At 45.0% G+C, this 16,704-nt stretch overlaps 2 protein-coding genes across 2 annotated transcripts; one reads left to right on the top strand and one right to left on the bottom strand.

The window, feature by feature from the left end:
• Positions 1–4,313: 4,313 nt before the first annotated feature.
• LOC147796627 (uncharacterized) lies at positions 4,314–7,194 on the top strand. Its single transcript, XM_087146858.1, has 2 exons — positions 4,314–5,650; positions 5,847–7,194. The coding sequence occupies exons 1-2, from the start codon at positions 4,314–4,316 to the stop codon at positions 7,192–7,194; spliced, it is 2,685 nt and encodes an 894-aa protein (XP_087002984.1).
• Positions 7,195–10,114: 2,920 nt separating this feature from the next.
• On the bottom strand, positions 10,115–13,883 carry LOC147796626 (snaclec bitiscetin subunit alpha-like). Its single transcript, XM_087146691.1, has one exon. It carries the CDS (start codon positions 13,349–13,351, stop codon positions 12,656–12,658), a length of 696 nt encoding a protein of 231 aa, XP_087002817.1. The 5' UTR covers positions 13,352–13,883; the 3' UTR covers positions 10,115–12,655.
• Between the last annotated feature and the right edge of the window lie 2,821 nt (positions 13,884–16,704).

Here is a 16,704-nt window from a genome sequence, read left to right as displayed (position 1 = left end):
ACCACTTTCTGTGAAAGGTGTCGACGTTGTCACGTGCCTTTAATTTTAACAAAGTATCAAATGGAAGAATGTTGACCGTCAAACTATAGACTTATGAAATGGACATCGTAGATTTTCTGTAGAATTTGCTTAAAGTTGAAATTAGAATTTTTTAACAAACAGTGAACGATTATAGTAACCTCTTGAGAATTCCTTTGATCGTTCGAACTATCATCACAGCTGAAACCACATCTAACGACGGTTTTTGCAACCTCACTCTAGGGGTTTTCAATTATCGCATTACCTTCGTTGCTTGCAGCAGTGTCATAATGTACTCAATATCACTGATACCACGAAGCAATGACTCTGCATCACATCTGGAATCTCTATTCAAGTTAGCTGAGGCTGAGATCTTTCTGAGTGTTTCTGCCACCTGTAGGGTATGAAGAAGAACGCATTATTTAGTTCCAGTATCAGTGTTGGCGCTCAGTCATTTTTATGGCTGTAGTACGGAGTACATTGTGTAGCGAGAAGTATGATTTTTTATCTGGGCCTAGAGGGTACGGTACGCTTATAATAATTGTTTCAAAATACAACTTCACTCAACTATGAGTTCATATGCAAATAAGAAAACACTCATATCAGGTGGCAATTCCATTTGGGTTTCAAAGGCATCATGTCGCTCTTCCATCGTTGTTCTGCCTCGAGTTCTCCTCTTGGGCTGCTCATCCACAGTAATCTAGTCTAGCGCCCTCTACCATCGCTTTTCACTTTCCCGCTCCATGTCATTCACGTTACTTCACTCGTACATTTTACAACTTGCTACACCTGTTTATAAGCCCTTGTTCAAGCACGATCCGTAAGTTTACCATTTCTGTGTTTCCTTTATAATATATAGTTCCTCTGTAGTCTATTATAAGTCCAATTTAGGGTTTATTTCTGGTATACAAAGCCCTCTCAGTGTCACACTGACCTCCTCCACTCACGTGCGTAGTATTTTGTATACAATTACAATACACACATTCTTGCCAGTGCCTGTTATGTTTTATCGTAAGTTCTGTTTGTGGAACTGTCTGTAATTATCTTGCCTTCTTTGACTTCACAAGTTGATCTTTTTAAATTGAAGCGTGTTATGGAGTATTGCCCTGTTCATGTAATTTGACATGTACATGCGTTTTCACCAGTATGTTTAAGCAAAGATTTCCGGTACATTGTGTCCTGTGTTCTTCATTTTCACTACTGTGCATGTTGCATTTTTATCTGTCTGTACGCACAGGACTGTTTGCATTTTATGAGGTTTCATAGTTACATTCCTCACACATTGCATTTTTACCCATTAATTTGTACATGAACTCTTTCTACATGTACATGTATTTACATCTATTTGTGTCCTTTTACATTGACCTACATGTACATGTGTGTACATGTACTTTAGGTAGAATAGACTTTTTGCAGTCCTTAGACTTTCTGCATTTTCTACATTTCATTGTGTATTGTTATGGAACTTAGTGACTTATTCCTTGTTACTCAAAATATTTTGTATCTGTTTATTTACAGTTTTACATCGTTTTCCATTAAACGGCTCCAGTATAGGGGCCCACTTTGGAAGAGATGTTTAGGCCTCTGCACATTTGTGTGAACCAATCACATTGAGGGCAGAAGAGTAAAAGGATCGACACTTCACTTCAAGAGCTTCCCCCATTGACTGGTGCTACGCAACAACCATGTCGTCTGCCCAAGGATCCAGTGACTTGCAGAACCTGGAGGTGCGTTCAGAGTGTGGAGCGTCATCTTCCGCTTCACGACGATCTACAAGGTCTCACGTCAGCTTGGCTGCAGCAGAGGCACGTGCTAAAGCAGAGGCCGCACGCACGAGAGCTGACTACACCAAACGTCAGATCGAGATGAAAGTGGAACGTGCACGTTTGGACGCCATGTTGACTGCCTTGCAAGAAGAAGGCGAAGCTGAGTCTGCATTAGCTGCTGCCAAGACACTGGAGGCAGCTGCGGAGGCCGAAGCCATCAAGGATAGAGCAAGCATTGTCAGCAACCCCCTTGCACCTTCGGCTGAACCGGCACGACGCACAGAAGAGTATATCGACTCACATTTTGACCGTCGCCAAGAGCCCCCTGTTGAGCAACCTGGCTCGAAGGCCGCCCCCATTTTCAACGGACAGTTGCATCCGGAAAGCATCACCATTGAGTCTCAGGCCCCTCCGCCGCATCCTCCGCAGAACTTTCCAAGCTTCTCTGCCCAAGCCCCTCAAACAACTGTCGCAATGACCTTTCCACGCCCCTCCTACCTGACAAATGTGGCCGAACATTGTCATGCCGACAACAGGGGCCAGACTAATGGACCCGCACCCAGTCGTTCAGATATTTCAGACCTCACGGCCCACCTCACTCGTCGAGACCTGCTCACAACTGGGCTCAAGGTTTTTGACAACCGGCCAGAGAATTACCGGGCGTGGAAAGCTAGTTTCCACAATGTGACACAAGGCTTGAACCTGAAACCTAGTGAGAAGCTGGACCTACTCACCAGATGGCTTGGCGGGGAGTCCCTACAGCATGCCACCAGGATCAGAGCTGTGCACATCGACGACCCGTCGGCTGGCTTGAACTTGGTTTGGCAACGGCTCGACAAGAAATACGGGTCTCCGGAGGCCATTGAGGCATCTCTCTTCTCACGTTTGGAGAACTTTCCTAAGATAGGAAACAGAGAATACACGAAACTATAGGAGCTTGCGGATCTTCTCACTGAAGTTCGGGCGGCAAAACTCGAAGGTAAATTGCCTGGCCTCAATTTCCTAGATACAGCCAGAGGAACAAATCCAATTGTCCAGAAACTTCCACACTACCTTCAAGAGAAGTGGGTGACAAAAGGCTCAATGTATAAGGAACAGCACAGCGTTCCCTTCCCCCCTTTTTCCTTTTTTGTCAGTTTCGTCTACTCACAAGCAGAGATGAGGAACGACCCAAGCTTCTCACTCCTCCCGTCTTTTATGACCACATCTGTGAATGACAAACCTACACCTAACCGATCCAAACCCAGGGTTCCGGTTTCCGTCCAGAAGACTGAAATAGAGAGAACCACTGCTCCGCCGTCTGCCTCAAATACGCCACTGGAACCCGAAAGGTAATGCCCTATCCACAAGAAACCTCACTCACTTAGAAAATGTCGTGGGTTCAGGGGAAAGCCACTAGAGGAAAGGAAGTCCTACCTGAAAGAACATGCCATCTGCTACCGCTGCTGTGCTTCCACTGCTCATCAGGCAAAAGAGTGCAAGGCTGCCATTCATTGCACAGAGTGTGACATTGACCGTCACGTGTCAGCCCTTCATGATGGCCCACCCCCTTGGGCACAAAAGGATCTCGGGCACAATGCAGAGAGCCACGGCGGGGAGAAGGCTCGTCCAGAACCTCCCCTGACAACCTCGACTTGTACAGCGGTTTGTGGAAAAGGTGTGCAGGGGAAATCATGTGCCAAGATATGCCTAGCCAGTATTTATCCAGAAGGGCAACCTGACAAAATGAAGAGAGTGTATGTCATGCTTGATGACCAGAGCAATCATTCGCTTGCAAGATCCACTTTCTTCGACATGTTTAACATTCATGGGAACCCATCCCCGTACTCACTCCGTACATGCTCTGGAACAACAAATACTCATGGAAGGAGAGCCTTTGGCTTTACCTTACAGTCGCTGGATGGTGAAGTCAGCATCTCATTGCCTCCTCTCATTGAGTGCGATGCCATCCCCAACAACCGGGACGAAATCCCGACGCCAGGAGCTGCTAGTCATCACCCTCACCTAGAGGCCATTGCCCATAAGATCTCGCCACTAGATCCGTCAGCTGAAATTCTCCTGCTGCTAGGCAGAGACGTCATTCAGGCACACAAGGTTCGAAGCCAGTGCAACGGGCCACCAGACGCACCGTACGCTCAACGCTTGGATTTGGGCTGGGTAGTAATTGGAGATGTGTGCCTCGGCGGAGCACACAAGCCTGAAGTCCATGCCTACAAGACTAGCATACTGGACAACGGCCGGCCTACCTGCCTGACGCCATGCAGAAACAAGCTTCACGTCAAAGAAACATTGACAGACGAGACCTTCGAGTGTGTTCCTAAGAGACAGTCGGCCAGCGCAGGTTTTGACATCTTCAAAGAATCTCCTGATGACTACAGGATGGCAGCATCAGTCGAGGATGAGCTTTTCCTATCCATCATGAATAAGGAGTTTGTCCAGGATGACGCCAACAGTTGGGTAGCCCCACTCCCCTTCAGGTCTCATCGGCAGCGTCTTCCGAACAACAGATAGCAAGTCTTCAACCGACTCATGTCTCTTCGTCGTACACTTCTCAAGAAACCTGAGATGAAAGACCACTACATAGATTTCATGCAGAAGATCTTCAGTAATGATCATGCAGAATTAGCTCCTCCACTCCAGCCAGATCAAGAATGCTGGTATCTCCCAAGCTTCGGCGTTTACCATCCAAAAAAGCCAGGGCAAATCAGGATCGTGTTCGACTCCAGCTCTCAACACAACAAAGTATCCCTAAATGATGTGTTACTCAAGGGTCCAGATCTCAACAACACTCTCCTGGGTGTCCTCATTCGGTTCAGAGCTGAACCAATTGCACTTGTTGCTGATATCCAGCAGATGTTTCATAGCTTTCTTGTCAAGGACACCCACCGTGACTACCTCCGCTTTCTGTGGTTCAGAGACCATGACTTGGATGGAGAAGTCCTCGAGTTTCGCATGAGAGTTCATGTATTCGGTAACTGTCCGTCACCTGCCGTAGCTATCTATGGACTCAAGAGAACCGCTGCTGAGGGAGAAGATGAGTATGGAAGTGATGCAAGACTGTTTGTCGATCGTCATTTCTACGTGGATGACGGACTAAAATCGTTCCCCAGTGTTGATGAGGCTGTCGATGTGCTGGAAAAAACACAAAACATGTTAGCTCAATCAAATCTTCGTCTCCACAAGATCCCATCAAACAGTGCAGATGTCATGAAAGTCTTTCCCTGTGATGACCTTGCCAAAGAACTTCAGAACCTTGACCTCGGACAAGACCCCCCTCCAACGCAGAGAAGCTTAGGCCTTCAGTGGGACTTGTCTACAGACACATTCACGTTCCAAGTGGCAACCAGTGACAAGCCATTCACCAGACGTGGGGTGTTGTCTACTATCAACAGCCTATTTGACCCCCTTGGTTTTGCCGCACCAGTGAGCATCCAGGGCCGCTCTATTCTTAGAAAACTCAACCGTGATTCTCGTTACTGGGATGCGCCCCTCCCCAAAGAGAAGTCCGGGGAATGGGTGAAATGGAAGGACTCCCTCCAGGATCTCCAGCAGCTTAAGATTCCGAGGATGTACATTGCCCTTTCACTCTCTCAAGCCCAGAAGCGAGAGCTATGTGTCTTCTGCGATGCATCTACCAAAGCAATCGGTGTTGTCTCCTACATAAGGACCACCAATGCTGACGGACATTGCCATGTAGGATTTGTCTGTGGCAAAGCAAAGCTGGCTCCAATACCGGAGTCCACAATTCCCCGCCTAGAACTTGGAGCAGCTGTATTGGCAGTAGAAGTTGCAGAAACAATTCAGGAAGAACTGGATGCACATCTGGACGAGGTCAATTTCTTTACTGACAGCAAAGTTGTACTTGGGTATATTCACAACGAGTCCAGAAGATTCTATGTGTATGTCCATAATCGAGTACAGCGAATCAGACGTTCATCCCAAGCAAGTCAGTGGCACTATGTGCCCACGGAACGCAATCCTGCCGACCACGCCACTAGGGCACTCCCAGCAGCTCATCTGTCATCCTCATCATGGACCTAAGTTCCTTTATGGTGCTACTAGGCATGGTGAGCAAAGCGGAGAGTGCTTCGACTTGATCGATCCGAAAAACGACACAGAAGTCAGACCCCAGACGACCACACATAGCTGTGCCACAGTTGTGTCTGAAGCAGGCCTGGGAAGTGAGCGCTTCAAACGTTTCTCCTCTTGGAGGGATCTTCAGACTGCCATTTCAAAACTCTCCCACATTGCTGACTCTTTTTCCCAGACGGACAAAGGCAGCTCATGTCATGGATGGCACCAATGTCAGCAGCACCAAAGGCCAGAACAGTTGGAGCGGGCAAAGGTGGCGATTCTCCATTCAGTGCAGAATGAGGTCTATGCAGACGAGATAAGAAGTCTCAAGAGTGGGCAGCCGATTTCCAAATCCAGTCCACTCATCAAGCTCCATCCCTTTCTTGACAAGAATGATCTACTCAGAGTTGGAGGTCGACTGGGAAAGGCCAAGCTCTCTAATGATGAAGCTCACCCAGCTGTAATCCCTGGGAAGTGCCACGTCACCACACTTCTCATCAGACACTTCCATGAAAAGGTACGCCATCAGGGCAGACACTTGACCGAAGGTGCGGTGAGAGCAGCAGGCTTCTGGGTCCTTGGTGGCAAGCGAGTCATCAGCAGTTTGATCTATCACTGTGTTACCTGTCGTAGACTACGAGGCAAACAACAAGAGCAGATCATGGCAGACTTACCCCCAGATCGCCTGAGTGCCAACCCTCCCTTCACCTATGTAGGCCTAGATGTGTTCGGCCCATGGTCAGTCACGACCCGTAGAACAAGAGGAGGTCAAGCAAACAACAAACGCTGGGCCGTCATCTTTACATGCATGGCCACTCGAGGTGTACATATCGAGGTGATCGAGGCAATGGACACCTCCAGCTTTGGGAATGCACTCAGACGTTTCTTTTCCTTGAGAGGACCGTCAAAGCTGCTCAGGTCTGATTGTGGGACTAACTTCATAGGTGCCTGCAAAGAGCTTGGCATCAATTCATCAGGACGTCAGAAGGAACAGGTTGAGCGCTTGCTTATAGACAATAGATGTGAGTGGAAATTCAACCCTCCTCATGCCTCACACATGGGTGGCAGTTGGGAAAGAATGATCGGTACTGCTCGTCGCATCCTTGACGCCATGTTGCTTCAGCTGGGACCAGGCAAGCTAACTCATGAAGTCTTGACTACGCTCATGGCAGAGGTGACTGCCATCATTAACGCAAGACCGTTGTCTCCAGTTTCTACGGATCCCGACCTTCCATTCATTCTCACCCCAGCGACGCTCCTCACGCAGAAGGTCGGTACACCCCCAGTCCCTCCTGGTGAGTTTGATGACAAGGATCTCCTCAGATGTCAGTGGTGACGCGTTCAGAGATTGGCCAACATGTTCTGGGAGAGGTGGAAGCGAGAGTACATCATGAATCTACAAGAACGCCGCAAGTGGAAAACTGAGAAACCTAACTTGCAACAGGGAGATGTCGTCCTCATGAAAGACTCTCAAGCCAAGAGGATTGAATGGCCCATGGGGTTGGTCACTAAGACCTTCCCTAGTGGAGATGACAGAGTCAGGAAGATTGAAGTAAAAATCATCCGTAATGGAGAACAGAGACTGTTCCTGAGACCCGTGACTGAAGTCATTCTCCTTCTCGCTAGAGACTCTAGCAACTCATCCTCAGAATGAATGTGTTACATTCTCACATTCTCACTGTGTATTCCATGCTGTTTGTTATTATCATCATGTTCTTTAGATTTGACATCTATCAGATGCCAGGCGGGGAGTGTTCTGCCTCGAGTTCTCCTCTTGGGCTGCTCATCCACAGTAATCTAGTCTAGCGCCCTCTACCATCGCTTTTCACTTTCCCGCTCCATGTCATTCACGTTACTTCACTCGTACATTTTACAACTTGCTACACCTGTTTATAAGCCCTTGTTCAAGCACGATCCGTAAGTTTACCATTTCTGTGTTTCCTTTATAATATATAGTTCCTCTGTAGTCTATTATAAGTCCAATTTAGGGTTTATTTCTGGTATATAAAGCCCTCTCAGTGTCACACTCACCTCCTCCACTCACGTGCGTAGTATTTTGTATACAATTACAATACACACATTCTTGCCAGTGCCTGTTATGTTTTATCGTAAGTTCTGTTTGTGGAACTGTCTGTAATTATCTTGCCTTCTTTGACTTCACAAGTTGATCTTTTTAAATTGAAGCGTGTTATGGAGTATTGCCCTGTTCATGTAATTTGACATGTACATGCATTTTCACCAGTATGTTTAAGCAAAGATTTCCGGTACATTGTGTCCTGTGTTCTTCATTTTCACTACTGTGCATGTTGCATTTTTATCTGTCTGTACGCACAGGACTGTTTGCATTTTATGAGGTTTCATAGTTACATTCCTCACACATTGCATTTTTACCCATTAATTTGTACATGAACTCTTTCTACATGTACATGTATTTACATCTATTTGTGTCCTTTTACATTGACCTACATGTACATGTGTGTACATGTACTTTAGGTAGAATAGACTTTTTGCAGTCCTTAGACTTTCTGCATTTTCTACATTTCATTGTGTATTGTTATGGAACTTAGTGACTTATTCCTTGTTACTCAAAATATTTTGTATCTGTTTATTTACAGTTTTACATCGTTTTCCATTAAACGGCTCCAGTATAGGGGCCCACTTTGGAAGAGATGTTTAGGCCTCTGCACATTTGTGTGAACCAATCACATTGAGGGCAGAAGAATCGTGTTTTTGCACAATAGTTTTAGTTTCAGTTAACCGTTGAAAAAATACCTGCGTTCATCTAAGGTGATGAATGACGTTCTCCCCTGTTCACCAGACTGACCCTAGTGTCTAAAGCCCTATTCCAACCTGCATCCCTGCCGAGTCGCGAGTCGGATGCTAGACCAACGTGACTCGGGTTGTACATGCCGAAAAACACTTAGAAAAATTCACTTCTTCTCCTTCAGCGTGCCGCCGCTGCCACCAGTGTAACGTTTACCACTTCTGTGTGCTTCTTCACACTGACAATGAGACGAAACGGGGCCTTCTTCTTTGGTTTTCTTGGCTCCCGGCCATTTATATGCCGTCACTCCTCTAGCATGCTCCCGAAAAAACTCCCCAAATCAACGTGCTTCCTTAAAACACTACTGCGCTGGCACAGTGGCAATGGGTCTCCCGGGCTTACCGGTAGGGGCCCACCACACGACTCTACTACGAGGATCCGTGCTAGCATCCTCACTGGTCATCCAGCTCCGACGCTGCACAATGATTCAGGACCATTGCCTGACCAGAGACTGGGGGTGGGTTCGTGATCCCAAAGTGGGATTTTTGGCACTGTGAACTCATATTTTTAATGTGCTTTAGAACACAACTCCAACAAGTTCCATGCTTGTCGTTAACCGAAGGATGCATGTAAGATTAGTATAGGCCCCCTACTTCAGTTTTTAAGTTCACAGCGTATCGTAAATTGGCCTGGTATATGACTTTTCTCTGCACCCAGCATGTTAAATCGGGCGCTGGGTGACGAGCGAATGATATGAACATCATATTGTTAAAAATCTCAGAAAATCCCACACAGAAATTCAGAAGTTCAAAAAAGTGATAAATTATAGTAAATCGTTATTACCTCCACTCACCTAACAAAAGTTGTTTTAAAAATGGGGGGGGCACATTTCATTTTGCACATCGGGTAAAAATCGGACCAAAAGAAAATGTCTTTGGAACTTTGTAGCGCGTACGTGAAATCGACATTTATGAATCAAAATATTTGGAATTTGATTAAATTTCACCTTTTGTGAAATTGGAGGTACGATATTGGTCCACACAAACGTTAAAAGCGAAAAATCGAAGTGCCCATCGGGGGCCGTGCCACTTTCGGGTACGCATTTTTCAATTTTAACGTGAAGCAGCGCGCGGAGTGTTTTCATTAAAACTCGAAATTACCAAATTCAGTGGGCTGGAATAGTGTCCTTGCTGGGTGGGCCATGCAGTGGTTCTTTTTTTAAAGCAGTAACCAAAAGACCAGTAAAATGATAAACAACACGGTTTACACAACCGTAAAACACAAAAACATACGTACCACACAATTTGTGAAGTGTGGGCGGCACTTACGGTGCATTTACAAGTCTATTATGTCTTTCTGGACTGGTTTCCTTCATATCCAACACGTGAGAAGAGCCAACGAAAACGGCAACCCGTGAAAATATGACTGCCTTGTCCCCACGCCTGGAACGCTGCGTCGCAGGTATGTATATGCACCAAGTGTCGGGTAGTAGGAATTAGGTTCGCCAAATGATCAATTACGGATAGCAAGGGCGGGGCAGGACAGTGATAGACACTACAACCTTTAAGACAAAGAGTGAGATATATCCCACCACACAGGAAAACTATTAAATAATTTAATTGCCGATTTGTTCCTCAATTGAAAATTGACATAGACATGAGTAAATACTGAATTTGACAAACAATCCCGCGCTATGAGCAGTGATAAAATTAAGCAATGACCTTCACATGTACCGTACCAGGTGATATTGGAACCGCCTATGAATATCTGAATTCATACAGTAACATTTATTATAGACTTAGTTCAGTTCAGTTCAACCAAGTTAGATTCAGTTCAACCAAGTTCAACTGAGTTCATGTTCAGATCAACTCGGTTCAGTTCCCCAGACGCTAAGTCAACTCTTTAGGTCAATGCCAGGCTCACCAAACGCCAATTTGAAGACCAGTCTGGAAATTCAAAATGAAAGAAACCGCATGTACGCACATTCCAAGACGGCGCATCACAGATAGTATTGTGCGGTAAGGGAAACTCCGAGTCTAATTATAAAGTCTGGCATCCCCACTGTCCTTGAAAACTACCAGATACATTTTTTTCCCAAAACTGTAATCAATTATACAATCATCTATGCAGTTTGTAGATCAAAGCCGATAACATATGATTGCTTCTTGCTGAACAGACTGTGTTAATTACCATAGAATGTTTACCAATGGCATAATCGTCTTGTTCCAGTGGTAAGGCCCGATGCCCAAAAATAGCCAAAATAGCCAAAACTATCTCGCTGGCCATTACTTTAATAACAAGTAACTGTTTGTTTAATTTTGAAATTATTCTTGCTTTCCTTTCTTTCCTAATGTACTTTGTTTGCTCAAATTGAATGCATCCTTTCACGATTGACATCATCATGTAATAAAAACTAGTCTGACCCCTACCAGCTGATGGTGTGACTAAATACATGTATTAGACCTTGGGTTAAAACCGTACACGCATCACACAGGGTGAGTTCGATTAGAGTCCCTAAATATACCAGTGTTACTCGCAAGGGAAGCCTCGAAATGAGGCTAATCGAATGCTGCTGCGTATTCGCCAAGGCATTCCGGTGAAAAAGGTCAAGTCCCCGCCACGTTCCATCATGTCCATGTTCGAGCAATCCATCCGTGACGTCATTACACTCGGGCAGCCTCCAGAGACCCGCTCGCCAGCTGGGGTAGTGGTGGCTGTCACTAGGGCAGGCACGAAGATCACGTAATGGCTAAACGAACGCTTACTCGTGTAAGTTTGACGTAAGCTAATGCAACGCAAACATAATGCACACACGCACGGTTCCAAAATAAAGAACTGCTGACCAATTGGGTATCCTTGTTTTATGGACGTGCTTAAGATTGAGAACCTTCATATACAAGAACCGTTGGTAAATATTTCTCCTACATGAATAATATACCGTCGCATTACATCGTATCAAAATGCTGTTTAATGAATTAGGATGCGTGTTGTGTTCTTTCTGATACTTATCAGAATGGGAATTGAACATTTGACCGTGACTTTACACTGCTTTGTTTCAATTAGTATTTTGCGGTGTAAAACTTAGCGTTCAGAAACAGCTCTGGCTTTTGTGAAAGGCAAAGATTGGTGTGTGTTAAAAATAAGTTTACAGTAAGGCCGGTGCGACATGAAATGTTGATTCCCTTAGAAACCTGTTCGGCATATCGGCATAAATTCATGTGAAGTACCACCATAACAAGATCTTCCTAGCGTCTTAAATTACTTAGTGCAAACTAGTCTAAATTAAGAGACGAAAAATGTACACACAATTAGTGTGTTCATGAAAATACAATGCATTTTAGGTTGACGGTGATGTGAAAGCACTATTGTACAATACATCAGAAACGATAAATACATTTGTCATACCTCTGTAATGGATACTGTTCGTTTATTAGCCTGGAACGATCACATGACAAGGCGACATATCCGCATATCACACTCACCGTGAGATATTTCATTTTACTACACCTCATAAATATTCATGAGCAAATCGGAGAGCGTCGTTGGCCGATTCCACCTCGCGTCTGGGAAGTACAGTACGAAAGTGAGGGGATAGTGCATTTGCAAACGATATCATTTACATCTGTTACGTTAATTGGACAGTTTAAATCCATTTTCTTCTGAAATACAGAGCTTGTTTCTTTTGATAAATTCCCGAAGACAGAGGTAGGCCCTATGACGTAACAATTGTTGACCGCTGTGGTGTGGGATATGACGTTTTGAACACCCGAGGGACGCAGAGCGCCCAGAGGCGAATATCCTTATGTAAAATTCTAAATAAACATGATTAATTCTCTCATGTGCTCCACGACGAAAACGTTTTCCATTCAGACACTTTGAATGAGTCACGTTTCCTGTAACTGAAGGGTTGAGTGTTTTTCAACGAGTGTAAAGGTCGCACACTTCCCCAGGTAAGGTAGGGAATGCAGGAGGCGTTGATTCTCTGGAACTTATGGGGCTAGATTTTCACGACGGGAAGGGCAAAAATCCAAAATTAATCGAGATTTTCATCGCTGAGCTGACACACGTTCCCCTCTTCAACAGTTCCCTTGATGTCGAGGGAGTGACACCGAGGTTCCTTCGGGCAGGTCGAGGCACATCTCGAAGCGCTCTTGGTGATGAATTCCCTGTTGACATAATCCACAAGGCAGCGGGTGAGTTGCTGCTGGTCGCTGCTCCGAGAGAAGCTCTGGGGCTGAGTTTGACCTGGTGATCGCAGGACGCACAAAGCTTGGGGTGCGCTCGCCTGTGCGCATGGAATATCGTTCCATCCTAGGGTGTACATATCAATATAAGCACAGTAATCGGTAGAGGGGATAACACCATCCCTGTTGGTAGGTTCCCCAATACTCCAATTGAAATAGGCCTGACCCCTAGCCTGACCCTCGCATTTCCAAGCCGTATGTGAGATTTTGCAACCAACCCACAACCATTCACCACCCGCGGCTGCTACCATGTCGGTCATGAACATATTCTCCTCTTCGGAGTGAGGTGCGGCCATTTGCGCTCCCATATCCCGACAAAGCGCCTCGTTTTGATTCCAAGTAACAAGTTGACCCGTGAGGCGATAACAGGCAGTTTGCCACGGTGTCCACATTGGCGGGCAATCTGGAACAGCCGAGATGAAAGAAGCTACACAGAGCACTGCGGCGACAGGAAAAAAGATGGCGAGTAGCTCTCGGCAAAACATTTCAGCTTGGATTGGGAAAACAGTTAAGATCTATCTCTTCTTTTGGATATAGCCCCGAAAAAAAATCTGCGGACTATGCGAAGTAGAGAATCGAACATTCGAAAATTAACGGTTTGCTGTCTAACTGTTCCCCCTCATCAACTTGAGGAGTTCCAGGCCGTTGGAAATTGTTTCTGGCAAAAATCCTAAGCGCAGAAAAGAAACCCTGCTAGGAACTGCTTAGCGGGCCACACATTGACGTTAAGCATACATTCGAACGTGTCAGCGTTCCAATCCCAACAGTTATTAACCTCTAATAGTCGTTGTTCCAGATCGAGCTATGACCAAGAATCAACACTTGCCTCATCTGTATGCATGTTCCCCTCCTCAAAATGAAGCCAAGTGCGCCGTCGCGAGTTGATTTGGTATGGACAACGTCACCAAGTCATTGTCAGTAACCATGAATGTCAGCCAGCGTTCGGTTTGTCTTGTGATACCGACGGAAGCACGCCTGTTTTGAAATTGGTAGCATTATTAAGCACGGGTTGCTGGTCTTCGATTAGAGAGGCAATGGAGTGGCATTTTCTTTCATCAGTGGAGGCCAACTTCCACGCGCGCATGGTACTTGAATTACACAGTACGGTCAAAATATTAATTGTTTGGTTTTCTTATTAGATTGTTTACCTCCAGAGTGGAAAAACTAGTGGGAAATATTTGATGAATATGAAGGCCTGCGTAGTACTGTGATCAGAATATTGACAAGAATGTAATGTAAAATCAGTGCTCTGAAACATGTAATTGCCGAGCTTTTCGGTATTAGTACCTTCTTCAGGACAAGCAGATCAGAACTCAGCAATAATATGTTTCAGAGCACTGCTTTTATATTATATTCTGGAGAATATTTGATGTTGTTTCGGTTCCCCAAGCTTTTGCAATTGCTGGCCAGGAAAAAAAAGCTGCACATAAAAAACAATTATTTCCAAACTCTGGGGGAAACCTTGGTCGTTTTCGCCAAATCCCGATGGAATCGTGGTGCCAATTATTATAAGTCATTCAATTGTTATTTTGAAATTCCTGTTTAAAAACCCGCCATTAGCCCAGCCAGCATGTGGAACTGGTTTCAACATTTCATAACTCGAGCTCTGTGCTCATTATAAGAACTTTTTGTCAAAGCATCGGGTTGTCTTTCAAACCTTGCTTACAGACATTTATCACAAGTGGAAATGGAGTCATCATAGCTATTGTCAAAATCAGACGAGCTGCCAAGTTAAAATAACCAGCGTCACACAATGTACCGGCTCGTCTGACTTCTTCACGATCGTTTATTGCGAGAGGTATCATTGTCGGCCTTCAAGCAGCCAGTGTCAAGTATTGAACGGTTCACAGTTTTAGATCTTGTGCGAGTAGCAGACTTCGCATCACTAGGCAATAATCCTCAAACCATAACGTTAATTTTTGTTGATCGGCAGAATGCGAGTTGTAGTCATGGCTTGCCCAACGGCTGCTGGGGAAGGTGGTGTCGCCGTTTTTCGATCTCTGCAGGAAAAGAATTATATACAGTGTTAGTCATTTCGATATTTTCCTGTCGGTGTTTTGAGCTGCAAACAAGTATACGTGTTATTGGTAGGCATGAGATAGATACGCAAACTGGAGTCCTGTTACTCCGGAGCACTTTTTTTCACATTCTGATGCAATATGACCCTTCGCCTGACCAACATTATTCCTGCGCCCTGATGCAAACAAAATACTCTACTATGGAATTCCATATCTGCCGTCGTGCGTCGCCCGTTGTGTGTCACCCGTCGTGCGTCGTTCGTCACTTGTTTTTAATTTGTTGTCATGCTTGCAAAGGTGAAATTGAGAGGAAAAAAAGGAATGTCTGTATCGGCTGGCAGACTTCTTTCTGGAATTTCATAAAAACAAGTCAGCACATTTTTATAGTATGTAAGAATGAATGTACTGCGGAAAAGTTTGCCTAATCATTTCAGCGGAATAAAATCTCTAAAAAACGTTGAATTTTCAGAAAGGCGACGCACATATGGAATTCCATACTCTCCGGAGTAGTACTGTTTTATCACTATCATCATTGTTGCCTGCGTAAAACCCTTTTTTTACCTCTTTGAAACGACATAGCTACCGTTAACAATGAAATTATTGAAACTTCTTGTCACTTTTATTGTTTTGTGTATTTTTCTAAAGAATGAAAGGTGGGCACATGATATTTGGGCCATAGTTGAATACTTTTAGCTGTCAGGTATAAATGAGAAATGGCTTTGGTTTTTCCTCATTTGCATAACAAAGAACGCTACATTTTGACTTGCTCAGAGTTATCCATACCCTTCCGCATGTCGTGGTATTTGGCCGCATTCCTCCGAAGTGCACATGCTCCTCACATTCCAAAGATTCTTCATGTAGTTTTGAATATAAATAAAAATGCATACATCCTCTGGGAATATGTTAGGAATTTAATCTACTACAATTGATCCGTAGAATGCCATTTTCGGTACTTTGCTTCTAGAGTATAAAAGTACAGCCGTGGAGTCTTCCTCAGTTGTTGTGAACAAGGTGAAAACTAACAAACTCAGCGAGGATCTCCACATGAGCATTGTGAATCCTCACAAAGATTGGAAAGGCTATAAAGCCATTTCCAAGCTCTTCAGAGTACCAATTTCCACAGTGAAGTGCATCCTCAAGAAGTACAAGAAGCTCAATGCTCTGAAAAACATTGGCAAGCGTGGACGGAAGCCGAAGGTGTCTCCTCTACTGGACAGGAAAGCTGCCGGAGGCCCTCTCCAACCCCTGAATAACAACTAAGGCACTTCAGGACAACTTGGATGAGATGGCACCAAGGTTTTAACCCTAACCCTCTGCAATCCTCCAAAATCCTTCGGATGGTTTTGGAGGATTTCGGAGGATTGAGGGAGAATCCAATTTTTTCACCCCCGAAATCGTTCATGAAGTCGCTGCACAGCGCGACGGTGCGGCCTGGTATTTGAAACTTTTGCCATATCCATTTAGAAGGTTGACAAATACGTCTTGACCCTCCAGAACAGCCTTCACGGCCAACATTTGCTGTGGTTTCATTTTCTCAATCAGAATCCCAAGCTTAGGTGCTGCGTATTTGAGGCAGACATCAACACACAAACGGCTGATAAGACTTATAAAATCGGCAAGCGCTAGTTGATGCTTTTGGGTGAGAGCTCTGAAGCAGAGCGATTTGACTCTGAACAAAGGCAAAGGCAGTAGAGCACGGTGATCACTGGTATGTTGAAAACAAGGAAAATGCAGTGCAATAACAATGGTGGGTATTGGCGTTTAGGTTGGCGGGCTACATTCCTGCATATATTTAATACTGCGCAGGATTAAAGGCAAAT

Source organism: Acanthaster planci, linkage group LG15 (assembly GCF_054643075.1).
Source record: "Acanthaster planci isolate LZ-2023a linkage group LG15, COTS_SCS, whole genome shotgun sequence".
Lineage (NCBI taxonomy): Eukaryota > Metazoa > Echinodermata > Asteroidea > Valvatida > Acanthasteridae > Acanthaster > Acanthaster planci.
Note: the sequence above shows the minus strand (reverse complement) of the source record. Positions and strands in the feature narration are given on the sequence as shown.